This window comes from Macaca fascicularis, chromosome 20 (genome assembly GCF_037993035.2).
Source record: "Macaca fascicularis isolate 582-1 chromosome 20, T2T-MFA8v1.1".
In the NCBI taxonomy this organism is placed as follows: Eukaryota; Metazoa; Chordata; class Mammalia; order Primates; family Cercopithecidae; genus Macaca; species Macaca fascicularis.
Window position 1 is genome coordinate 1,239,116 of NC_088394.1, and position 26,165 is coordinate 1,265,280.

The 26,165-nt window shown below is 54.6% G+C and overlaps 1 protein-coding gene across 11 annotated transcripts in view; it reads left to right on the top strand.

The window, feature by feature from the left end:
• The window catches only part of RAB11FIP3 (RAB11 family interacting protein 3), a 103,128-nt gene that overhangs the window by 68,478 nt on the left and 8,485 nt on the right, over nucleotides 1–26,165 (top strand). For 5 of the 11 annotated variants that reach the window (XM_005590762.5, XM_074028423.1, XM_074028425.1 and 2 more), the window contains 6 exons: nucleotides 2,345–2,494; nucleotides 4,623–4,757; nucleotides 9,717–9,752; nucleotides 17,439–17,532; nucleotides 20,484–20,587; nucleotides 24,734–24,874. In XM_005590762.5, coding sequence (XP_005590819.3) covers nucleotides 2,345–2,494; nucleotides 4,623–4,757; nucleotides 9,717–9,752; nucleotides 17,439–17,532; nucleotides 20,484–20,587; nucleotides 24,734–24,874 — 660 coding nt within the window. The remainder of the gene's footprint in view (nucleotides 1–2,344; nucleotides 2,495–4,622; nucleotides 4,758–9,716; nucleotides 9,753–17,438; nucleotides 17,533–20,483; nucleotides 20,588–24,733; nucleotides 24,875–26,165) is intronic. The other 6 variants (XM_045382507.3, XM_074028426.1, XM_065536664.1 and 3 more) reach the window with 2 other exon arrangements.

Consider the following 26,165-nt stretch of genomic DNA (forward strand, 5'->3'; position numbering starts at 1 on the left):
CTACAGGCGCCCACAACCTCGCCCGGCTAGTTTTTTGTATTTTTAGTAGAAACGGGGTTTCACCATGTTAACCAGGATGGTCTCGATCTCCCGACCTCGTGATCCGCCCGTCTCGGCCTCCCAAAGTGCTGGGATTACAGGCTTGCGCCACCGCGCCCGGCCAGGGGTTTCACCTTCTTAGCCAGGATGACCTCAATCTCCTGACCTTGCGATCCTCCCGTCTCGGCCTCCCAAAGTGTTGGGATTACAGGCGTGAGCCACCACGCCTGGCCTCTTTTTTTTTTTTTTTTTTTTTTTTTTTTTGAGACCCTGTCTCGCTCTGTTGCCCAGGCTGGAGTGCAGTGGTGCGATCTTGGCTCACTGCAAGCTCTGCCTCCCGGGTTCAAGTGATTCTCCTGTCTCAGCCTCCTGGGTAGCTGGGACTACATGCGCCTGCCACTATGCCCGGCTAATTTTTTGTCTTTTTAGTAGAGACGGGGTTTCACCGTGTTAGCCAGAATGGTATAGATCTCCTGACCTCGTGATCCGCCCGCCTCGGCCTCCCAAAGTGCTGGGATTACAGGCGTGAGCCACCGTGCCCGGCCCTGGTTTGGTTTCTGTATCATTTTTACTGAAAGCCTGCGTATTTAAGGCCATGGGATTCATCCTGAGCTGTCCCAGGAGTGGTGCGTGGTGGGCATTTCTGTGGGTGTGAAACTGGAACTTCTCACGGCTGAGCACAGCAGGTCTGGACAGAGCAGAGTACATGGTCCTCCTGACTCTGCCCCCTTCTCCTGGGCACGAGGAGTCGCCTCACTCTCCCAGGCCCCTTTCTTTCCTGGAACAAAGCAGCACCTGGCCTGCACGGCAGGTTCTCCTGAGGAGTTCTGGGGAAGGGTGGGAGTGGGGAGCGCTGGAGCACAGGAGCCGCTGGAGGCACAGCTGTTTCCCGTTGCCTCCAGCCACTGTGTTTTCCAGAACTTGGCTGTGGGGGAGTCACTCTCTTCAGAAGGAGAACGGGTACTTGGAAACCCCTTCCTTTTCCCCGTTGCGATTTGCTGTTAAGTTTTAGATTAAAGTACAAGTTTGAATTCCATCGCCCAGTGGTTGCGTGAGGACAGCAGCTCCCTAGAGAAGAGGTGAAGGTGCTTGAACCCAGATGTTTGTCTGTGTGGACCTGCGCTGTCCCGTGTGGGGCTGCGGGACTCGTGATGTGGGAGGACACACTTGCTGCAGAGTGAGGAGAGTGAAGAGGCTGGAGTGTTTGAAACGACTGCATGTTGGGCTAAGTAAAATGTTTTATTAAAATATATTTGGGCCGGGCGCAGTGGCTCACACCTGTCATCCCAGCACTTCGGGAGGCCAAGGCGGGCAGATCACGAGGTGAGGAGATCGAGACCATCTTGACTAACACAGTGAAACCCCGTCTCTACTAAAAATACAAAAAATTATCCGTGTGTGGTGGCGGGCGCCTGTGGTCCCAGCTGCTTGGAGACTGAAGCAGGAGAATGGCATGAACCCTGGAGGCGGAGCTTGCAGTGAGCTGAGATCGCTCCATAGACTCCAGCCTGGGCGACACAGCAAGACTCCATCTCAAAAAAAGAAAAAGAAAAAAAAACTGTTTCTTTACTTGTTTTTTTTTTTTTTGAGACAGGGCCTTGCTCTGTCACCCAGGCTGGAGTGCAGTGGCATCATCACCGCTCACTGTAGCCTCGACCTCCCAGGCTCAAGCAACCTTCCCACTTCAGCCTCCCGAGTACCTGGGACTACAGGCGTGTGCTTCCACACCTGGCTGATTTAGAAATTTTTTTTTGCAGTTGAGGCCTCCCTCTGTTGCCCGGGCTGGTCTCAAACTCCTGAGCTCAAGCCATCTGCTCGCCTTGGCCTCCCAAAGTGTTGGGATTACAGGTGTGAGCCATCGCACCCAGCCCACCTTTTTTTTTTTTTTGAGACGAGTCTCACTCGTTGCCCAGTCTGGAATGCAGCAGCGCCATCTCGGCTCATTGCAAGCCCTGCCTCCTGGGTTCATGCCATTCTTCTGCCTCAGCCACTCGAGTAGCTGGGACTACAGGCGCCCGCTACCAAGCCTGGCTAATTTTTTATATTTTTATAGAGACAGCGTTTCACTGTGTTAGCCAGGATGGTCTCGATCTCCTGACCTCATGATCCACCTGCCTCGGCCTCCCAAAGTGCTGGGATTACAGGTGTGAGCCACCGCACCTGGCCTTTTGTTTTTTTTTAAACGTGACTCCCAGGACTCACGTGTGGCTTGTAGCACACCCTGTGGAAAGCACCTTCCACACCCTCAGCTTGGGGATGCCTATGGCCTTCAGTCAGAAGACATCATTTCTGTTTTACTTTGTAGGTCTCACCCCCATGGCCAGTCTGTCATCACGGTGATTGGGGGTGAGGAGCACTTTGAGGACTATGGTGAAGGCAGTGAGGCAGAGCTGTCCCCAGAGACCCTGTGCAACGGGCAGCTCGGCTGCAGCGACCCCGCTTTCCTCACGCCCAGGTAATGACACCTTGCACCAGCACACCCTCCTCCCTCTTCTTCCCGTGGTTGATTATAGGAAGTTTCCCTTTTTGGTTCGTATGTTGGTAAGAGAGAACTTGCTTTCCTTGATGTAATGTGATTAAGTAAACCATATTCAAAAATTTAAAATTTATACCTGGATTTAGGAAAGCTGGGTGAAGTCCCTCTTATCCAGCTACATCCCCAGATCACTGCATTTCTGAGGCTTCAGCAGAATCATGTGGCACAGAGCTGTGTTTGGACACTCGGCTTGCAGGCTCCTTAGCTGTGGGCCATGGATCACATGGTGGGCTGTGCAGGCTTTTGAGGGAGGCCTCAAGATCACAAGTGAGTCTTCAGATTCATTTCCTTGTAAATATCTGACATCCCAACTGGAAAGCTGTGACTAAATAAATAGAAGCATGACACGCAGTGGGTGAGATGCCTACTCACAAACGTCCAGAGTCCTCTTGGCTTGGATCCAAACATGGGGTCTGGGTACGCACGTCTGAGGGCTTAGGGCTCCCGCGTGGGAGTCAGTCCCTCGAGGACGCTCCTGAGTTCAGGGAGACCCTCGCCTGGCTGATGGGGTTGTTACTTCAATCCCTTCTCCCCTTTGCTGCTAGGTTCTTGTTGTCCATCTTTGCCAGCATTCAAGGCCGAGTCTCTTTAAGCAGCCACGAGTCTTCCCTTGCCCGCCACCTGCCCGCTGTTACCGAGGCCCAGGGAACCTGGGTGGAGGGCGGTGCAGGAGGGGCCATCCCTTGAGCTGAGCAGCTCATCTGTCCATAGGGTCCCCCTCCTTTTTTTTCCCATGTGCCCTCCCTGAAGCCACCCATCAGCCCTGGGTGTGGGGACCCTGCACGGATGTCCCGTGTGCTGGTTGGTCCCGGCGAGCGTCCTGGGAGAGCTGTGCGTGAGTGAGGCGTCGCAGGCGTCCTCGGAGGCAGTGTGCTTGTCTTCGGCACTGTCCTCTCCCAGCGGGTGGTGGTGTCAAGACAAGGGCCAGAGGACTGGGCGTTTCTAAACTTGTGTCTCTGGGCTTGGTAATCACCTCTTCCTACCTGTGTAGTTCCTCCCTGTCTCCTGTGCAGTGTTTTCATTGTTACCTGTTTCAAGTGTCATCTATGCTACATTGTATGTTTCACTTTTCACCTTTCTTTACTTGAGCTTCCACAGCCTGTGGGTCCCAGTGCCCAAGATGAGGCTGCCTTTGCTCCTCTGCCTTCGCGTCGCAGACACAGCACCCCCTGCCAGTGCCCCAGAAGCCCTTGGAGGTGAAGTCACAGGGAGGTTAGCTAGCACCACCACGATACAGAACACTGAGTTTTAACGCAGGTCGGTTTTTTGGGTTTTTTTTTTTTTTTGAGACAGGATCTCACTTTATTGCCCAGGCTGGAGTGGTGCCATCATGGCTCACTGCAGCCTCAACCTTCCTCAGCTTCCTGAATAGCTGGGACTACAGGTGTGAGCTACTACACCTGACTAATTTTTGTATTTTTTGTAGAAACAGGGTTTCACCATGTTGCCTAGGCTGGTCTCAAACACCTGAGCTCAAGCGATCCACCCACCTCAGCCCCCCCAAAGTGCTGGAATTACAAGCATGAGCCACCATGCCCGGCTTTAATGCACATCTTAAAAATCAGAAAACTATTGTAGATTTATCATTCATGCATAGTTTTTGCTAGAGGTGATTTTTGGAGTAATCATAAATATAGTACAGTAAGTAAAGTTTACCTGGAGATATGGTTTGCTATCACGTTGATGTGTTTTTGGCAAAAGAGAAAGCAGTGTGGTTTTTTTACCTTCTTTTTAAAGAAGGGCTTTTGCTTTGCAAGGAAGCTCTCAGGCTGCCCCTGCTTTCTTCTGGGCACCTGACCCAGAGGAGCAGGTGTGTGCGGGGACCCCTGATGCTCGAGCTGGTGCCTGTCCGGGGCTCCTGGAGGCAGCTGAGGGGTGTGGGCTCACTGCGGTCTAAAGGCAAGAGCCAGAACATTGCACAGCTCATTCTCCACGTGCTTTTGTTCCACACCATGTCCCGTCCTGTCCCCCTCAGCCCCTTGTGCGGAGTCCCAGATGACCCCACGGGTCCCCATCCTCTCCTGAACGGATGCTTCTGTCTCTCTAGCACTGACCCTCTTGCCGCAAAGCTGCACAGCATCCTCACTGATGAGGCGTTTGAGTTTTACTGTAGCCAGTGCCACAAACAAATCAACCGCCTTGAGGATCTTTCCGCCCGCCTGAGTGATCTTGAAATGAATAGGTAACTGACGAGCGCCTGGCCTTGCTGTCTGTTCCCAGGGTGTGGGGGACTCCCGATACCCACAGCCCCGTTGAGGGCCTGACGTGACTCCGGTGCTTCCTGAGGCCTGGCCTGGTTGCCGCGAGGCCAGCGGGACTCTCCCTGGGGCCCCGCCTCCTCCCCTGCACGCCGCGGGCCGCCGGGGCCCCGCCTCCTCCCCTGCACGCCGCGGGCCGCCGGGGCCCCGCCTCCTCCCCTGCACGCCGCGGGCCGCCGGCGCCCCGCCTCCTCCCCTGCATGCGCAGCTCAGGCCAGCGCTTGTGTTGGTGGAGAAAGTGATCAGTCTTTGCAAGCTGTGCTGTCTGTCCTGTGTGTGAAAGAGGATTCTTTCTGCATTTTACTAAAAGATTTCTTTCATTGAGCTCATGAGACAGAATTGGGAAAGTTAAAAGATTTGGTCTTTAAGAACAAATGTGTGTAAACAGCTTTCAGGATTGTTTGTTTCAGTGGAGTTTTGTGTACTCACAGTGAGCCTGTAAGGGAGCTGACTGTGTCTCGGCAGGGGAGCTTCTGTGGCTGGCCTCGTGTCTAACCCCCAGTTACAGAAGACAGTTTTGGGTGGTTTGCACTTATTGACGTGCCTATTAGGCAGCTGTGTTGATTTCGCCTGCAGTAAAGCCCATGGGGAAGCCCCTGGGTGGACAGCCCTCGAGGAGGGTCTGGTGAAGAAATGGGCCCCTTTGGAGCTTTCCACAGCAGCCCTAGCCTAGCAGAAGAGGTGAGTGAGCATGCAGGCTCATGCTGGCAATCCGGGATGGCTTCCCGAAAAACGAGCCCTGGCCTGTTGGGAGGGTTTGTAAAGGTGGCGGAAAGGTGAGCTACCGTTATGGTTCTAGCATGTTTAGAGGTCTTTGTGAAACTGCTTACTGTCTTGGGCCTGCTTCTGTCCCTGCCCCCAGGGGGCTTCTGCCAAGGCCAACCCATCCTTGCTGGTGGGTGCTCACTGCTCACAGCCTTGTTGAGGCTTCTGTCCTGCCTCTAGTTCCATTTCCAGGGCACTTAACTCTTCTTAGGTTCCATGAAATGCTGTGAAACACAGGGCCTCCAGCCAGTGCCCATTCAGGTGGAGAGGATGCCGGTGAGGCCCGGCACTGATGGCCATTCTGGAGCATCAGGGGGTCTTGGCAGCACTGATGAGAAAGCAGAAGTGCTCTTTGAAGAGGGCCTTCCTGGGAGACTGGAGGCCATCCAGAATCCGGTGATTCCAAAGATCCGCTAGCCTCTGTTTGAGGGGAAATCGGTTTTCGCCTGCTGTATTTGTTCAGCTGAGGGTTCAGGGCTCGGTGACGATGGCTCATCCTGCCTGGGGAGGGGTGATTTGTTCTTCCCACGCAGAGACTTGCCCTCGCACCCACCGGTAAGTTGAGTGCAAGCATATCATCTCCGTATGTGAAAGTAAAGCCTGAAGACTCAGGTCTCGTCTCATTCTCTGAAGATTTTTGACATAGAAGGGATTTTTTCCCACATTGAGAACTAGCTCCAGGATGGCCGTGGTCACCCCTGCTGGGCTTTGTGGGTTAGAGAAGGGACTAGGATGTAGCTAAGTACAACCAGCAAGTCCTGTGGAGCCTCACGTCCAGGTTCTGCCACCCCTTTTCCTAAGACTCTACGAAGCGGGCCAGGCGCAGTGACTCACGTCTGTAATCCTAGCATTTTGGGAGCCTGAGGCAGGCAGATCATTTGAGGCCAGGAGTTTGAGACCAGCCTGGCCAACATGGTGAAACCCTGTCTCTACTAAAAATATAAAAATTAGCCAGGAGTGGTGGTGCACGCCTGTAGTTCCAGCTACTTGGGAGGCTGAGATGGGAGGTTCACTTGAACCCAGGAAGTTGAGGCTGCAGTGAGCCAAAATTGTGCCACTGCACTCCAACCTGGGCGACAGAGCCAGACTCTGACTCCAAAAAAAAAGACTCTGCCAAGTGGTTAATATGCTATTCAGTTCAACACAATCAGGGCACACAGCTGCCAGTGAGAACATTCTCCCCAGAACCCTCAGTGGAGGAGATCTGAATCTTGCCTTTTAGTTTCCATGGACTTGCCCAAAAGTAAGCTTATTTGGTCATGCTTTGTGGGTGACAAGAGGTGATTAGTCCAGACCACCTCTGGAAGCTTTGATATCGGATATGATGTCCAGTCACCTCAGAACAGGCCAACAGCTATTGCATTTTCCAGGTATCCTGGAGCCTCTAAATACATTTCATTTTGTAGAAACTAAGAAGTGTGCTTTACATGGAGGTATATTTTCTTTTTTCTTTTTTTTGAGACAGAGTCTCGCTTTGTTGCCCAGGCTGGAGTGCAGTGGTGCGATCTCTGCTCACTGTAACCTCTGTCTCCCGGATTCAGGCGATTCTCCTGTCTCAGCCTCCCAAGTAGCTGGGACTACAGGTGCCTGCCACTGCACCCGGCTAATTTTTGTATTTTTAGTGGAGACAGGGTTTCACTGTGTCTCAATCTCCGGACCTCGTGATCCTCCCGCTTCAACCTCCCAGAGTGCTGGGATTACAGGCTGAGCCACTGTGCCTGGCCTGCCTGGAGGTATATTTTCAAATTACAAACGCTGTTGCTGGTCTGCCAGTCCAGGCCCTGAGAGGTAAACTGAACGTTCAGTAGGTAAACTGAACGATGAGTCTGTCCTGTCTTATTAGTTCTAGGGAGTCTCAACAATAATAGGATAAAATTAGATTTGTATTCAGCCTGGGTGCGGTGGCTCATGCCTGTAATCCTAGCACTTTGGGAGACCAAGGTGGCGGATCACGAGGTCAGGAGATCGAGACTATCCTGACTAACACGGTGAAACCCAGTCTCTACTAAAAATACAAAAAATAAGCCAGGCGTGGTGGCGGGCGCCTGTAGTCCCAGCTACTTGGGAAGCTGAGGCAGGAGAATGGCGTGAACCCGGGAGGCGGAGCTTGCGGTGAGCCGAGATTACACCACCGCACTCCAGCCTGGGCGACAGAGTGAGACTCCGTCTAAAAAAAAATAGACCTGTATTAGTCTCCAATCAGGAAAGGAGAGCCACACAGTAATTTGAACAAGGAAAGTTTAATACAAAGAATGGACTGGGTGTGGGCTGAAATCCCAGTGCTTTGGGAGGCTGAGGCAGGAGGATCCCATGAGCTTGGGAGGTTGAGGCTGCAGTGAACTGTGGTTGCACCACTGCACTTCAGCCTGAGCGATAGAGTCAGACCCTGCCTATAAAAAAAGGTAATACAAACAAACAAAAAATTTTTAAAATCATTAGGGAAAGAAAAATAATGACTGCCACAGGCTATGGGAGTAATGAGGCACTGGTTGGGATGAGTGAAAAGAACTCTGCAGAGCATAGGGATAGCAGCCACAGGAGCAGCCGCCACCCAGGGCCCGGGCAGAGCCCCCTAGCTGCAGCCACTGCTACCCAAGGCTGAGGTCTGCAGCAGCTGCAAACCGGGTGGTGGGGACACCACCGTGCTGTCAGGGCTTGTGGGGAACCTGCCTCCTGGCTGCCAGGAAAGCTATTCTGTTGCAGGATGCGTGGCAGAGTCACCCCCTAGAGAACAGCTACCCGAATGGGGTCGGGGAAGCCCCTGGTTCTGGCTACAGTGGGCAGGATGCTCCCTAGAGTGGGGGCTAGGGAGGCTGCGTGTGTTAGAGGGCCCTGCAGAGAGTGGTCAGAACCAGGAGGCAAACCTCTTCCTGCTGTGTTTGCTCCACGGCTCCCTCTGCTGATGACACGCAGCATCATGGAGGAGGAGCCTGCTAAGGGCCCAGCACTGTTTCTGCAGGGCCAGTAAAAAGGATGGACTTGGAGCTGAGGGGTCTACATTAATACCTGGCACAGCAGCTGGTTCTCCTCCAGCAGATTTTTTTTTTTTTTTTTTTTTTTTTTTGAGACAGAGTTTTGCTCTTTGTTGCCCAGGCTGGACAGTGGCGTGATCTTGGCTCACTGCAACCTCCATCTCCCGGGTTGAAGCGATTCTCCTGTCCCAGCTTCCCGAGTAGCTGAGATTACAGGCACGTGCCATCACACCTGATTATTTTTGTATTTTTAGTGGAGACAGGGCTTTTCCACATTGCTAGGCTGGTCTTGAACTCCCGACCTCTGGTGATCCGCCCGCCTTGGCCTCCCAGAGTGCTCGGATTATAGGCATGAGCCACCATGCCCGGCCCCTCCAGCAGATTTTTCTGCCTGACCCTGGAAAGAAAATCATGGGTGTTTTTGAGACAGGTAGGCTGAAGAGAGATGTGGCTTTGTGAGTTCCAGGATCTTGATGGTTTCCAGGCCCTGGGGGTGAGGGTGTCTTCTTGCAGGCTGAGGCTAATAGTTTAGCAGCTATACTGTAAAATACAACTTTGGACCTCAGAAATGAGAGAGAAGGTAAGTTTGGCTCATGTGCCACTGCAGATGGTTAAATCAAACAGTTGATGTATAATTGGCTACATTTACTGCCCTGAAATGGCAACGGGAAAGGTGTCCAAACTGATGCCTAGGCAGGCGTTCTGAGCATAATGCATCAGTGCCTAAGTCGAAGTCAGCGGCAAACTCTCCTGTCATAGCGGGATCTGGGGTCACTTTTCACTTGGGGGTCTCCGAAGGCCAAGCGTTTGGGGGTAATTTGGCTTCAGAAGCATTGGGACAGTGCAGCCAGCTGATGGGACCAGGTGTGGCGCTGGCCCCTCAGTCGCAGTCTGGGGTGGCTGCATCTGGAAGCCTCTTCGGGGGCTGGAGTAACGAGACGTATGCGGCCTCATCCCAGCACCCCCGTGTCCTTGCTGTTTTGCTGAGTGAGCGTTTGTGCATGGGCTTGCCTGGGGGGCCCTGCATGCCGGGAGCACTGCTGAAAGGCCGCCCACCCCGTATCTCCACAGCCTGAGTTTCCTGCTTCCTCCTGCTCCTCTCTGTCTGTTCTAACAATTTTCCTGTTTATTTTGTTTTCTGCACAGTCCAACAAAGCGGCTCTCCAGCAAGAAGGTGGCAAGGTAGGTGGGTCTCTGGTTCCTGCTGAAAAACGTTCTGAAGTGGATAATTAATCATAGTTTTTAAAAAAAGTTTTAGAAAATGTTCTTTTCCGAGGTATTTTTTAAACTCCTGCAAGTTACTTTACATGGTTTGGGGCTGAAGGTATCCTGAGGGCGTGTTGGGAAAGGGGTTTCCAGGGCTGTGAATTTGGACCCGGATTTGTGACCAGGAGGTAGGTGTCGGAGCTTTTGGTGCTGGGCCTGTTGAGTGTTCACTAAGGTCTGGAAGGGGCCACCATCCCCACGTCTGCTCTACGTTAGTTCTGAGGTACCGAGACCCGGTGAGGAGCCTGACTTCTCAGAGCCGGGTCTGGGCAGCTCCCCAAGGTGAGTTGAAGGTGAGGGGTGGGTCTGACTCCAATTCCTAAAGACCATTTCTTCATTTTTCAGCTTTGCATAGATCTGTTGGCTTCCTGCTGTGAAAGATGGCAACATACACTTTTATCTTCCTCCCCTGCCAGTTCTTTTTTTTTTTTTTTTTTGAGACGGAGTCTCGCTATGTCGCCCAGGGTGGAGTGCAGTGGCCGGATCTCAGCTCACTGCAAGCTCCTCCTCCCGGGTTTTTACGCCATTCTCCTGCCTCAGCCTCCCGAGTAGCCGGGACTACAGGCGCCCACCACCTCGCCCGGCTAGTTTTTTGTATTTTTTAGTAGAGACGGGGTTTCTTTTTTTTTTTTTTTTTTTTTTTTTTTTTTTTTTTTTTTGAGACGGAGTCTCGCTCTGCCGCCCAGGCTGGAGTGCAGTGGCCAGATCTCGGCTCACTGCAAGCTCCACATCCCGGGTTCACGCCATTCTCCTGCCTCAGCCTCCCGAGTATCTGGGACTACAGGCGCCCGCCACCTTGCCCGGCTAGTTTTTTGTATTTTTTTAGTAGAGACGGGGTTTCACCGTGTCAGCCAGGATGGTCTCGATCTCCTGACCTCATGATCCGCCCGTCTCGGCCTCCCAAAGTGCTGGGATTACAGGCTTGAGCCACCGCGCCCGGCCCCCTGCCAGTTCTTACCGAAATAAGCATGCAGGGTTAAGGCCTTTCTCAGGGAGCCACGCAGTGTGGCTGCTGGGTGGCCTCTGTTGCCATCAGAGACTGGCTTCGCGTCTTTATCTGCTTTGCCTTCCCTGTCCCCATCCTGCTTCATGGCCCAGCCTCTGGCAGGGCCGGGAGACGCCTCTCCGGCTTCCTCTGGAACATCCCCCCCCGGAGCCGCCTCTCTGCCCCGTTGTGCTGGGCATTCTCCAGGCCTCGTGGCTGTGGTCCTGGACGGGTCTCCCCACACCAGTGAGTTCCTTTGTTTCAGGGGTTGGATCCTCTAGCTCCCTGGCTCTGTCTTCCTTCTTGTTTGTTTTCTCCATTTTTTGTCCAGCACATCTTCCTGTAGCTTCTTGAGAAAAGGGGTGCTCAGGAGATAGACTTGAGCCTCAGTTGGTTTGGACTGTGAGAGTGTGGATAGTTTTCCTGTAAGATGTTTGACGGCATTGCTTATGTTCTAGAGCTAGACTTGCTACCCTGAGGTTTAACCGTTCTGACTCGGTTTCTTTGTGACCAGCCTGGGCTGTTAACATAGTGAAACCCTGTCTCTACAAAAAAAAAAATAAATAAAAGAAAAATAGGCAAGGTCTTGCTACGTTGCCCAGGCTGTCGTGCAGTGGCTGTTCACAGGTGCAGGCATAGGTCTGACAGCCCCAGACTCCCTGGGCTCAAGTGATCTTCCCAGCTTGGCCTCCCAAAATTCTGGGATTGCAGGTGTAAGCCACCACACCGGGCCAGGGACAGAAACCTTTTGTTTTCCGTTTTCTTTTATTTTGAGACATGGTCTTGCTCTGTCACCTGGGCTGCAGTACTGTGGCACAATCACAGCTCGCTGCAGCCTGTACCTCTCAGGCTCACTCCATCCTCTCACCTCCTCCCCCTGAGTTCCTGGGACTACAGGTGTGCATTGCCATGCCCAGCTAGTCTTTTAATTTTTTTTTTTTTTTTTTTTTTTGAGACGGAGTCTCGCTCTGTCACCCAGGCTGGAGTGCAGTGGCCAGATCTCAGCTCACTGCAAGCTCCGCCTCCCGGGTTTACGCCATTCTCCTGCCTCAGCCTCCCGAGTAGCTGGGACTACAGGCGCCCGCCACCTCGCCTGGCTAGTTTTTTGTATTTTTTAGTAGAGACAGGGTTTCACCGTGTTAGCCAGGATGGTCTCGATCTCCTGACCTTGTGATCCGCCCGTCTCGGCCTCCCAAAGTGCTGGGATTACAGGTTTGAGTTACTGCGCCCGACCGTCTTTTAATTTTTAATAGAGATGGAGTTTCAGTATGTTGCCCAGCCTGGTCTTGAACTCCTGGGCTTAAGGGAGACTCCCACCTTGGCCTACCGAAGTACTGGGATCACAGACCTGAGTCGTCACACCTGGCCATGGATGGAAACTTTTTTCTTTTTGTTTCTCTTTTCTTGGCTTTCTTTTCTTTTCTTTTTTTTTTTTTTTTTTGAGACGGAGTCTCGCTCTGTCGCCCAGGCTGGAGTGCAGTGGCCGGATCTCAGCTCACTGCAAGCTCTGCCTCCCGGGTTCACGCCGTTCTCCTGCCTCAGCCTTCCGAGCAGCTGGGACTACAGGCGCCCGCCACCGCGCCCGGCTAGGTTTTTATTTTATTTTTTTGTATTTTTTAGTAGAGACGGGGTTTCACCTTGTTAGCCAGGATGGTCTCGATCTCCTGACCTCGTGATCCGCCCACCTCGGCCTCCCAAAGTGCTGGGATTACAGGCTTGAGCCACCGCGCCCGGCCGGCTTTCTTTTCTTTTTGAGACAGTCTTGCTCTTCCTTGCTCTGCCTTGCTCTGTGCAGTGAAGTGATCACAGCTCACAACAGTCTTCACTTCCCAGACCTCCCAAGCTCAAGCGATCCTCCCTCCTCAGCCTCCCGAGCAGCTGAGACCACAGGTGCATGCCACCATGCCCAGATAAGTTTTAAATTTTTTGTAGAGACAGGCCCCGACTGGTCTTGAACTCCTGGGCTCTAGCAGTCCTCCCACCTCGGTCTTCCAGAATGTTGGGATTACAGGGATGAGCCACCGTGTCCCACTTGTTTTCCATCATTTTAGGGGCGAGGGGCTAGAGGAAGCAGAGGTGAATGTCATCATGCATTTTTTTCTGTCTTCTTGCTCACCCCTTTCAGAAAAGCATTGAGCTGGCCAGGCGCGGTAGCTCACGCCTGTAATCCCAGCACTTTGGGAGGCCGAGGCGGGTGGATCACCTGAGGTTGGGAGTTCAAGACCAGCCTGGCCAACATGGAGAAACCCCATCTCTACTAAAAATACAAGATTAGCCAGGTGTGGTGGCATGTGCCTGTAATCCCAGCTACTCGGGGCTGAGGCAGGAGAATCGCCTGAACCCTGGAGGCAGAGGTTGCAGTGAGCCGAGATCGTGTCACTGCACTCCAGCCTGGGCAACAAGAGCGAAACTGTGTCTGAAAAAAAAAAGAAAGAAAGAAAAGCATTGAGCTCTTAGGAATGTGAAGAGAATCCCCAGCCAGCTACACTTCTGTTAACCAGTTCAGCATCACCTTCCTCCCCACTTCATCGTCTTTTACTCCAGACAGGCTGCAGCTGGTGACATGAAAGGCCAGTCAAGGCCAGCTGAGGCATCTCCTTGAGGCTTCCTGTGCCTAGGATGGGGCGCAGCCTGCAGCTGGCTGTCACAGCCTTGTGTCAGAAACACCCTTTGAAATTTAATGTTTCCTTCATGGGTACCCTTTGGTATAAAAAAAGCCCAATCTGGTCCAGGCACAGTGGCTGACGCCTGTAATCCCAGCACATTGGGAAGCCGAGGTGGGCGGATCATAAGGTCATGGGCCCGTCAAGAGCAGCCTGACCAACATGGTGAAACCCCATCTGTACTAAAAATACAAAAATTAGTCAGGCGTGGTGGTGCGCACATGTAATCCCGGCTACTCAGGAGCCTGAGGCAGGTGAACTGCTTGAACCCAGGAGGCAGAGCTTGGAGTGAGCCAAGATTGCACCATTGCACTCCAGCCTGGGCAACACAGTGAGACTCCATCTCAAAAAAAAAAAAAAAACCCGATCTGCAGTTATCTGAGTTATCTGTCGTTAGAGTTTACAAAACAGAGGCATGGGCCGGGCGCAGTGGCCCAAGCCTGTAATCCCAGCACTTTGGGAGGCCGAGACGGGCGGATCACGAGGTCAGGAGATCGAGACCATCCTGGCTAACACGGTGAAACCCCGTCTCTACTAAAAAATACAAAAAACTAGCCGGGCGAGGTGGCAGGCGCCTGTAGTCCCAGCTACTCCGGAGGCTGAGGCAGGAGAATGGCGTGAACCCGGGAGGCGGAGCTTGCAGTGAGCTGAGATCGGGCCACTGCACCCCAGCCTGGGTGACAGAGCGAGACTCCGTCTCAAAAAAAAAAAAAAAAACAAAAAAAAAAAAACAGAGGCATGTTCGCAATATATCTATCCACATGTAAATATATACACGCAACATTTAATCTGCTGTTTTGCCCCAAATATGCCACGAGAGGCTAAGGAAGCGCAAAATAACTGTCGTGATTCGCTTCTCACAGTTCTCAGCCCTTCGCGCTGCACTGTTGCTGAGATGGTGGGTTTTGCCGGCAGCCATTGTAGCCCCTGGGCTTGGCTGCCTTGTCACCTCCCTCAGCCTTGTTCCATCCTTGTCCATGAGATGGAAGTGATTTTCTCCAGTCAGCTGTGCGTGTGCAGGGACAGGGGCTCCAGGCAGAGCCGAGTCCATCAGGACAGGAAGAAGTGCTTACAGCAGGCAGGCTCCTAGGGCCCTGGGTGGGAGGCCTCAGGGATCCCTGTACCTCCTTGCTCACCAGCCAGGCTTGACCTACTGCCCTTCGGGGCAGATCAGGCTTTTTCCACAGCTCCCTCTCTGAGGGGAGGGTTCTCCCAAGTGAGGGTGTGGTGTAGCTGGAGAATCCCTCTTTCTGGGGGATTTAAATAAGCAGCCCGGCCGGACACGGTGGTTCACGCCTGTAACCCCAACACTTTGGGAGGCCGAGGTGTGCAGATCATGAGGTCAGGAGTTTGAGACCAGCCCGGCCAACATAGTGAAACCCCATCTCTACTAAAAAATAAAAAAATTAAAAAGTTAGCTGGGCGTGGTGGCGGGTGCCCGTAATCCCAGCTACCTGGGAGACTGAGGCAGGAGAATCGCTTGAACCCGGGAGGCAGAGGTTGCAGTAAGCTGAGATAGCACCGCTGCACTCCAGCCCAGGCGACAGTGCAAGACTCTGTCTCAAAAAAAAAAAATTTAAATAAATAAACAAGCAGCCCCACACGCCATGCTGAGGACCCTCTACCTCACACGGGTGGCCGTGTATGGTGGCTGCACGCTGGGTGCCTGGGGATGGCCGTGCCTCCTGTCCCCAAGTCAGCCCCAGAAGTGCCTAAGCCTCTAGGACAGCTCAGAAGTACTGACAGGCCCCAGGCCATGGCCTCTCTTCAGGGTAGGCTCTGGGTTGCAGCTTCCTGCCTGGAGTGGCTCATATTTGGGGGCAAGGTCATGGGCGCTTAAGGGCAGCGACTGGCCAAGAACATGATCCGCGTCAGCAGCAGCTTTTGAGAATCTGATGAAATTCCCAGGGCCCCGGAAGGGCGCTGGTGTGTTCCAGCTGGTGCACGTTCTCAGGGCTTGTCTCCAGGGGCAAAGATACCTTCTTTTTTCCTCCTCAGAGCGTTTATGGGGAAAAAGATGGAAATGTTCAAGCCCAGTCCATACTAAGAAGCAAATCAAACTTCATACACTTGGTAGACATTTTCAGTGGAAAAACACTAACATTTTATGGAATTCTTACCCTGCTATGTCCCTAGCCAAGCTGTTTGTATGCAGGACCTTGGTCCAACCTCAATTGCCTGTATACCCCGATTTCATAGGCAAGGAAGCTGGGAGAAAGTCCCCCCATTTCACAAGCAAGGAAGCTGGGAGAGGGTCCCCCCATTTCATAGGCAAGGAAGCTGGGAGAGGGTCCCCCCCTTCATAGACAAGGAAGCTGGGAGAGGGTCCCCCCACTTCATAGGCAAGGAAGCTGAGAGAGGATCCCCCCATTTTACAGGCAAGGAAGCTGGGAGAGGGTCCCCCCATTTCATAGGCAAGGAAGCTGGGAGAGGGTCCCCCCATTTCATAGGCAAGGAGGCAAGGAAGCTGGGAGAGGGTCCCCCCATTTCATAGGCAAGGAAGCTGGGAGAGGATCCCCCCATTTCACAGGCAAGGAAGCAGGGAGGGGTTTCCCCCATTTCATAGGCAAGGAAGCTGAGAGAGGATCCCCCCGTTTTACAGGCAAGGAAGCTGGGAGAGGGTCCCCCCGTTTCATAGGCAAGGAAGCTGGGAGAGGATCCCCCCATTTCACAGGCAAGGAAGCTGGGAGAGGATCCCCCCATTTCATAGGCAAGGAAGCTGAGAGAGGATCCCCCCGTTTTACAGGCAAGGAAGCTGGGAAAGGGTCCCATTTTACAGGCAAGGAAGCTGGGAGAGGGTCCCCCCATTTCACAGGCAAGGAAGCTGGGAGAGGGTCCCCCCATTTCACAGGCAAGGAAGCTGGGAGAGGGTCCCCCCATTTCACAGGCAAGCTGGGAGAGGGTCCCCCCATTTCACAGGCAAGGAAGCTCAGAGAGGGTCCCCCCATTTCACAGGCAAGGAAGCTGGGAGAGGGCCAGTGCTTTTTTACAGTCACGCAGTTGTGAGCATCAGGCTATCAGCCCGGAGCCTGGCTCGGTACTGAGGCTCCCAGGATGTATAAAGAACTGAACACGCGCCTTTGCTGTTGGCTCTTCTGTGCGAGTGCTCTGAGAGTTTTCTGTGCTCCCAGCAAGTTGGGGTTGGTGTAGATTCACCACAGCGAATCTGGCCCAGTGGTGACCACGAGCACGCGCTGACTGCGCGCCGAAGTTCACGCTGCCTGGAGCAGCTCCTGCCCCGAGGCGGCAGCCTATGGGCTGGCTGCATCCACGCAGGACCACGGGGCTGTGTCCCGGAGCCTGGCCCAGGTAGTAACCTGGCATGGCCTGCAGGGCTGGGGACGCGTCCACAGGAGCTGGTGCCCCAGAGGACACGTGTGTCTGGTGTCTTCCTGGACTTGGTTGGACCGGTTTCCCAGTGTGTCCGTGAGGTTGACACTGAGTGAGACTTCCGGGATCGACACTTTTCCTGGGACCCTCACTGTTCCTGCCGCAGAGAGCACCTGTGAAAGTCCGAGATGAAGAATGTGTACAGGGGAGGTGTATGCAGGTCGAGGTCCTGAGCTGATGTCTCACGGGCTTCTGGTAGAGACAAGATTGTTCGTGTCTCTGTGAAGAAGGACACGTTTTATTGCTGCCAAGTACAAAGTCCTCTGCCACTCGCTGGCCAGGACTGAGGTCGTGTTCTGTCAGGTTCCAAAGAGCGCCAGGAGGACTCTGAGACCACAGAGCACGGCCTGCTTTCTCCCAGCCCCTGGTAAAGATGTCCAGCCTGGGACCTCCCCCTGTATATAATGCTTTAAGTGGGAGAAGACCACCACCCAGATCAGGGGAGGACCTGTCCCCTACAATGCTGCCGCCTGCTTTTCAGATTGACTTGGGAGTGCTTGTGCTGACGGAGCTTGTCCTGTGGTTTTTCCCTTTCTTCCCTCTGTTACTGTTCCTTTTCCATAGGTACCTGCACCAGTCAGGGGCCCTGACTATGGAGGCCCTGGAGGACCCTTCCCCCGAGCTCGTGGAGGGCCCAGAGGAGGACATTGCTGACAAGGTAGGTCCTGCAGGGCTGGGTAGCAGCAAGTAGGGGATTTAGACACAGCCATGTCTGAGGGCCTCTGCAGACATCCCGGGAGGTGGGGACAGCACAGCCGGAGGTGATCCCATGTCATCCAGGGCTCCCCAGACCCTCTGCTCTTTGGCAAGTTTCCCCAAGGGATCTTGTGGGCATGTGATAAAAAGGAGTCTTCCTGTTGTGCACAAAGGGCCAGCTGGGAGGGGTGGACTGGGCAGTGAATGAGAGCCCTCAGGGATCCCACCCCCACTGTGTCTGAGTTGGGTTGGGGGACACCCAGACATTCAGTCCACCAGGCCCATGGAGACGTGACCTGGGGCACCCATGATTTGGGAGAAGAAGGCTGCCCCTGCAGTGACTGCAGAGCCAGCAACCTGAGGAACAGGCCTCTCCTGGGGACTTAAATGGAATGGGTGGCAGCAGCCAGGGCAAGGCAGCCTTGCCGTGGTCAAGACCCGCTTTTCAGCCGGATGTGGTGGCTCATGCCTGTAATCCCAGCACATTAGGAGGCCCAGGTGGGCCGATCACTTGAGGTCAGGAGTTTTGAGATCAGCCTGGCCAACACAGTGAAAGCCCGTCTTTACTAAAAATACACATGGTAGCCAGGTGAGGTGGCGGGCACCTGTAATCCCAGCTACTCGGGAGGCTGAGGCAGGAGAATCGCTTGAACCTGGGAGGCGGAGATTGCAGTGAGCTGAGATCGTGCCACTGCACTCCAGCCTGGGTGACAGAGCAAGACTCCGTCTCACCTCCTGCACCCCCTCACCTCCTGTGACCTCTTCACTTCCTCCTGTACCCCCTCAATTCCTCCTGTACCCCTCATCTCCTGTACCCCCTCACCACCTCCTATACCCCCTCACCTCTTCTTGCATCCCCCTCACCTCTTCCTGTACTCCCTCACCTCCTGCATCCCCCTCACCTCCTCCTGTACCCCCCACCTCCTCCTGTACCCCACCACCTCCTGCACCCCACCACCTCCTGTACCCCACCACCTCCTGCACCCCCACCACCTCCTGTACCCCACCACCTCCTGTACCCCCAACCTCCTGCACCCCCACCACCTCCTGCACCCCCACCACCTCCTGCACCCCCACCACCTCCTGTACCCCCACCACCTCCTGCACCCCCACCACCTCCTGCACCCCCACCACCTCCTGCACCCCCACCACCTCCTGCACCCCACCACCTCCTGTACCCCCACCACCTCCTGCACCCCCACCACCTCCTGCACCCCCACCACCTCCTGCACCCCCACCACCTCCTGCACCCCCACCACCTCCTGCACCCCCACCACCTCCTGCACCCCCACCACCTCCTGCACCCCACCACCTCCTGTACCCCCACCACCTCCTGCACCCCACCACCTCCTGCACCCCACCACCTCCTGTACCCCCACCACCTCCTGCACCCCCACCACCTCCTGTACCCCCACCACCTCCTGCACCCCCACCACCTCCTGCACCCCACCACCTCCTGTACCCCCACCACCTCCTGCACCCCACCACCTCCTGTACCCCCAACCTCCTGCACCCCCACCACCTCCTGCACCCCCACCACCTCCTGCACCCCCACCACCTCCTGCACCCCCACCACCTCCTGCACCCCCACCACCTCCTGTACCCCCACCTCCTGCACCCCCACCACCTCCTGTACCCCCACCACCTCCTGTACCCCCAACCTCCTCTTGTACCTCCCACCTCTTCCTGTACCCCCATCTTCTCCTGTACTCCCTTACCTCCTCCTGTACCCCCTTACCTCCTCCTGTACCCCACCTCCTCTTGTACCCCTCACTTCCTGTACCCCCATCTCCTCCTGTTCACCCTCACCACCTGCACCCCCCACTTTCTACTGTACCTCCCACCTCCTCCTGTACCCCATCTTCTGTACCACCTCACGTCCTCCCGTACCCCTCACCTCCTCCTGTACCCCCCATCTCCTTCTGTATCCCCTCACCTTCTCCTGTACCCCCTCACCTCCTCCTGTACCCCCTCACCTCCTCCTGTACCCCCCACCTTCTCCTGTACCTCCCACCTCCTCCTGTACCCCCTCACCTCCTCCTGCACTCCCGTCACCTATTCCTGCACCCTCTCACCTCCTGCAGCCCTCATCTCCTCCTGAACCCCCTCACCTCCTGTGTCCCCTCACCTCCTCTCCTGCACTCCCATGTCCTCCTGTACCCCCTCACCTCCTGCACCCTCTCACCTCCTCTATCCCCCTCACATTCTCCTGAACCCCCCTCACCTCCTATACCCCCTCATTTCTTCCTGCACTCCCTCACCTCCTGTATCCCCTCATCTCCTGTGCCCCCTTACCTCCTCCTGCACCCCACCTCCTCCTGTACCCCATCACCTTCTGTACCTCACCTCCTCTTGCACCCCCACCTCCTCCTCCCTACAACTTCTCTAGCATCTCAAGTCTGCTGACCCAGGCTGGGTCCTCCTCTGCTCCCTTTACTCCTTCTCCTACCTCTGCAGGTGTCTGACTTTATCTTGATGTGAACTCTCTGAGGGAGGGAGGGACCGAGACATGAGTCTGTTCGTCCCTTGCATCCATGGGCACCTGGGCTGCCTCTGTGAGCTGCATCTGGCTGAGCAGAGACCCAACTGTGTGTTGGGGGCAGAGTCTTGCTGCCCATGAGCCAGCCAGTCCAAAGGCACCCCTGGGCCTCTAGCTCTCGGAGCTGCGGCAATGTGTGCATTTGTGGTGTCGAGATGACAGTACTTCCCAAGCCCCCGGCCCCATTAGGAGCTGCATCTTCTTGGGTTTATGGGACAAGTTCCAAGGGTAAGTTGGATCCGACACCAGCCTAGCTAGGTGGATCTGATTCTGTGCTGAGAAAATCCCCAGGCGGCCTCCCAGGTAGTTCCCTTGGGGGTGCAGGCCCTTCTGCTTCTGACTACCTGACCCTGAAGCCTGGTCTCATTGCCAAGGTCGTCTTCCTGGAAAGGCGTGTGCTGGAGCTGGAAAAGGACACGGCAGCCACTGGCGAGCAACACAGCCGCCTGAGGCAGGAGAACCTGCAGCTGGTGCACAGGTGAGCCTGGGCCAGGAGACCTGGGCCTCTGCGTAGTGCCTCCTGTGCCCACCTGTCAGCCCCCATTTACTTCTCTTTACCTCACACAGCAGGGGCTTGGCCACCGGTCCATCCCAGGGTGGAAGCCGGCTGAGGGGGTGGTGCCGGGTGGTCATCTGAGCCTACCCATTGGGCTGCAGGCAGGAGACTTGAGGCTCTGACTGGTGCTCTCGTGGGGAGTTGTCCATGAACCCTAGACACACAGAGGGCCAGAGGAGGGCACTGCCTCCCTCTCAGGAGTGTGAGACCTGACCCACCCAGAGGAGGAGCTGACTGCAAACCCACGCAGTGCCCAGCCTCGCCAGCAGGCCTGGAGGTGCAGCTCTCCCACTCTGGTCCATACGAGGTGTGCCCATCCTGGAAGAATGCAGGTTAGGGAAGTTGCTCAGCCGCAGAAAGCGAAATGAGCAGAGACTGCTGAGTACGTGACAGGATGCACAGTCTCATCACTGTGGGCAGGAGTGCTAGGGAGGAAGCGAAGTGTGACGCCGTGTTTGCAGAGAAAGAGTGGGAGCTGCTTACCCCACTCTCGTTTGCAGACTTTTCTTAGAATACTGTGTAATTCTCAGTGTTTTTCAAACGAGGCACGCCATGTTGTCTCATAGCCGATTTGCAGTACTGTTTCTCATGCAAAGTAAGATGAGCTTGGCCCAGGAGTCATCTACCCAGGCTGTGCCACCTGGAGCTGGGCACTGGCAGCCTCTTAGGGGCAGAGGAGGCAGCCAGGAGGCCTGTGAGGCACCTGGGGAATCTGCAGAAGAGGTTCTTCCTGTGAGCTTCTGCTCCCTGCCCAGCTGCCCGGGCACATCCCTGCCCTTCCACGTATTCTCAGCTCAGCCAAGGGCCCTGTCCCTTGAAGCTTCAGTGTCTTCATTACCACTGACCAGGTAGATTCAGGGCTCTGAGCAGCCTGCACACACGTGTGTTGGCAGCAGGGCATTTGCAGTCAGCACTCCCAAAGCCCCCAAGCTCTCACCCTGCACCGTACTAACATGCGTGACCCACCCTTCAGCTTCAGATCCATCTGCCCTGTGAGCGCTGAAAATGTCTCATGGGATCGTGGGCGTAACTTGCACATCATTTTAATTCTAACAAAGCAAAGCACATTCTCTTGTGGAGTGAAGACCCTGGGCTCTGCGGCTGCCCGTTCTCCAGGATTCTCAGCAGAGGAGGGCCTGCCGCCGGCCCCTGCTGCCTTGTGGAGAGGGGCCAGGCATGCTGGCGAAGGGGCTGGGCTCCAGTAGTGTGCTACACATATGCTGCGCCTCCAGAGACCACTGTCTCCTCCTTGTCAAGGAGAATCTGGAGGGGCCACCAGACATGCTTGTTTTTTGTTTTTTTAAGAGACAGGGCCTCCCTCTGTTGCTCAGGCTGAGTGCTGACTACAGCCTCTACCTCCCAGACACAAGTGACCTGCCTACCTCTCAGCCTTCGATGTAGCTGGGACTACAGGTGTGCGCCACCACGCCCAGCCTTTTTTTTTTTTTTTTTTGAGACGCGGCCTCGCTCTGTCTCCAGGCTGGCGTGCAGTGGCGCAATCTTGGCTCACCGCAACCTCCACGTCCTGGATTCAAGCGATTCTTCTGCCTCAGCTTCCTGAGTAGCTGGGACTGCAGGCATGCACCACCATGCTGGGCTAATTTTTTTATTTTTAGTAGAGACAGGGTTTCACCATATTGACCAGGCTGGTCTCGAACTCCTGACCTTGTGATCTGCCATCCTCAGCCTCCCAAAGTGCTGGGATTACAGGCATGAGCCACCGTGCGCGGCCTACTTTTTAAATTTTTTGTAGAGATGAGGTCGCACCATGTTGCCCATGCTGGTCTCAAATGCCTGGCCTCAAGCGATCCTCCTACCTTGGCCCCCCAAAGTGCTGAAATCAGAGGCGTGAGCCACTGTGTCCAGCCTAGATGCCTTTGTTGAGCTGACTGTCAAGGTTTCATTTGAGTCTGGAGTATGTTCATCAGTTTTCCGTGTGTGTGGTGTGAAGTCCACCCTGCTGCCTTGCTCCGCCCACTGACCATCTGCAGCGCAGCCCCGGCCACATTCAGTTCCTGTGGCTGTTCCCTGTGGTGCTCACCTCCACTGTCCTAAACAACACGTTACCCGTTTTCAGTATCATCTGCCCGTCCTGAGCCATTTGCTCTCTAGCCGTGCCGTACAGCTGCCATCCTGGGAATTCCGAGTGCTTCCCCTGGGTTTGAGTCCTTATTTTCTGGGTCCCACGTTTTCTTCTTTTTGCCAACTCGTTTTCTGAGGACGTCACTGATAGTTGCCTGGAAGAGGGAGCACAGGAGCCAGATGCTCTGAGAACTGCTTGTGTGGAAGTGCTTAGTCCTCCCACCCCTGCTCCAGTCCATAGCGTAGCTGGGCATAAAATTCTAGGTCAGAAATTGAATTCCCTGAGAATTTGAAGACCTCTGACCCCGTGCTGTGACTGAGGACCCGCTGTTGCCGCAGGGCCTTGCTATTCTCCGTAACTTCTGTTTCCCACCCTACATACTTGGATGAGGATCTTGTATTATTTGCCGTGTCATGCACCTGGTTTTCAGCCTTCAGTTTGTTGTTTTGTGTTTTGAGACAGAGCCTTGCTGTATCGCCCAGGCTGGAGTGCAATGGTGCAATCTCTGCTCACTGCAACCTCTGCCTCCCGGGTTCAAGCAATTCTGCTTCAGCCTCCCAAGTAGCTGGGATTATAGGCATGTGCCACTGCGCCTGGCTAATTTTTGTATTTTTAGTAGATTCGGGATTTCACCACATTGGTCACGATGGTCTCGAACTCCCAATCTCAGGTGATCCGCCCACCTCGGCCTCCCAGAGTGCTGGGATTACAGGCGTGAGCCCAACATCTTGATCGGAGGTTTAGATCGTCCTTCCCACACTTTCAGTTCCCGGGAGCTGTTCCTTGTTGTCTGTCTGTTCTGCAGCGGCCCGCCCTGACCCTGCAGCTGTGGCTCTTGGCTCGCGGAGGGCACTGGCTCAGGGACCTTTCCTCACTGTCTCCTGCATCATGTGTCTCCCTGGGGTCCTCGCTTGGTGTTTGCTTTGGCCAGTTCCTGTTGAAAGCTTGCCTGTTGTGTCTGGTGATCTTTGGCCATCCGTCCACTCCTGCGTGTGAGGCACCACAAGGATAAGAGGCTCTGTGCAAGGCAGGGCTTCAGGGCCTGGGCTGTGCTGTGTCAGTGGGCAGGGCCTGTGCCCTTCTCTTTGGGACAGTCCAGTCCTGTCTCCTGCAGGTGGTTGTGAAGATCTAGGGAAGGCCAGGGTCTCCCCGCCCCGTGGGAATGTCGTCTTTTCCCTGTGGTCTAGCTGACACCTGCCCTGCCTCTGCTCTGAGGTGACCTGGATGGGACTGGTCTCTATACCCACTTCCCCAGCCTGGAGGGGACTGGGAGCAGAGTGGGCCCCCCTCCACTTGTGGCCCCTCACAGCCTCTGGGGCCCAGATGTGCCCAGCAGCCAGAGGTAGACTCGTCCTGGCTCCCATGTGGACCTGGCAACTCAGGAAGCCTCGTGAGCACCTTTGGGAGATGTGCCATGAACCGACTATACTGCAGCTGAAGGCAGACACCGCCCGCACACTCAGTTCCCCGGTGTTCAGCTGCCACGGGCCATGTGCTTCATCAGACTCACTTCCTGGAAATGCTGTGGCCCTTGGACCCTGGTACCTTCACGTTCCTTCCCGAGGCTCCGAGGCTCCGAGGCTCCGTGCCTCTGGGCCCTGAGCTCACTCACTGTGTGTAGTGGCCGCAGGTGGAGCAGCTGCATGAACAGAGTGCACCAGGGGCGGTCACCTGGCAGGCTCGGGCCCTCGGGGTGCTGCAGTCCACACAGCACAAGCGGGCAGTGCCTGTGGGTATCAGCTGGGCCGGGGTGCAGTGGACACTGCTCTGGCCACCCCTAGCTGCCTTTAGTGTGGAAGGCGAGGCTATCTGGGGGTGTGTGCGCTGCTTCAGAACTGCCTTGATCAGAGCTCGGGGATGCCCTCTCGGCCCTCCTCCCTGGTGGCGGCAGGTTCTCTGGAGGTCCTGAGGCAGCTTCTGGGCATGGGTGGAGCCACTGCACACCCTGCCTGGAGACAGCTCAGCTCCTCCTTTTGCCTTTCAAGAGCAAACGCCCTGGAGGAGCAGCTGAAGGAGCAGGAGCTGAGAGCCTGCGAGATGGTCCTGGAAGAGACCCGTCGGCAGAAGGAGCTCCTGTGCAAGATGGAGAGGGAGAAGAGCATCGAGATCGAGAACCTGCAGGCCAGGTAGGCGGTTCCCCACAGCCCGCCCATCCCAGAATGCTGTAGGCCAGGTAGGAGAGGTTCCCTGACAGCCTGTCCACCCCAGAACGCTGCAGTGGCTAGGAATAACCTGAATTTTAGAAAAAGGGGAAAAGCTATGTGGTGAAGACCTTAAAACTCCCCAAAAAGCCACAAGAAATCAGTTCAAAGACTGACCCTGTGTGGGTGTTGGTTTCTCTAAATCTATGTCTACAATATATCCAGTCTGTTTAAAACACTAATTTTTTTTTGTTTTTTTTTTTGTTTTTTGGGGTTTTTTTTTTTGAGACAGAGAGTGCAGTGGCGCGATTACAGCCCACTGCAAGCTCTGCCTCCCGGGTTCACATCATTCTTCTGCCTCAGCCTCTCAAGTAGCTGGGACCACAGGTCCCCACCACCACACCCAGCTAATTTTTTTGCATAAAATACCAATCTTTTTTTAAGGGAACTTGACAAAATTACTTTTACATTCATCTGGAGACATAGCCTTGGATGAGTCAGAAAAAGTGGGAAAACAATAAGGAAGAAGATTAACGATACTATATTAAAATAGATCATAAAGGAGGCAGGGCACAGTGGCTCACGCCTGTAATCCCAGCACTTTGGGAGGCCGAGGTGGGTGGATCACTTGAGGTCAGGAGTACAAGACCAGCCTGGCCAACAAGGTAAAACCCTGTCTCTACTAAACAACAAAAAAAAGTCAGGCATGGTGGCACGCGCCTGTAATCTCAGCTACTTGGGAGGCCGAGGCATGAGAATCACTTAAACCCAGAGGCAGAGGTTGCAGTGAGCTGAGATTGTGCCACTGAACTCTAACCTGGATGACAGAGTGAGACTCCATCTCCAAAAACAATTTAATTAAAATATATATATATAAAAAAAATAAAGGGAAAAATTATTTTTTATTTTTTTACTTATTTTTTAATTATTATTTTTTTTGATGGAGTCTTGCTCTGTCACCCAGGCTGGAGTGCAGTGGTGCAATCTCGACTCACTGCAAGCTCCGCCTCCCAGGTTCACGTCATTCTTCTGTCTCAGGCTCCCAAGTAGCTGGGACTACAGGCGCCTGCCATCACACCTGCCTAAATTTTTGTATTTTTAGTAGAGACAGGTTTCACAGTATTAGCCAGGATGGTCTCGATCTCCTGACCTCATGATCCAGCCGCCTTGGCCTCCCAAAGTGCTGGGATTATAGGCGTGAAACACGGCACCTGGCCTTTTTTTTTTTTTGAGACCAAGTGTCGCCCTGTCTTCCAGGCTGGAGTGCAGGGAGCGA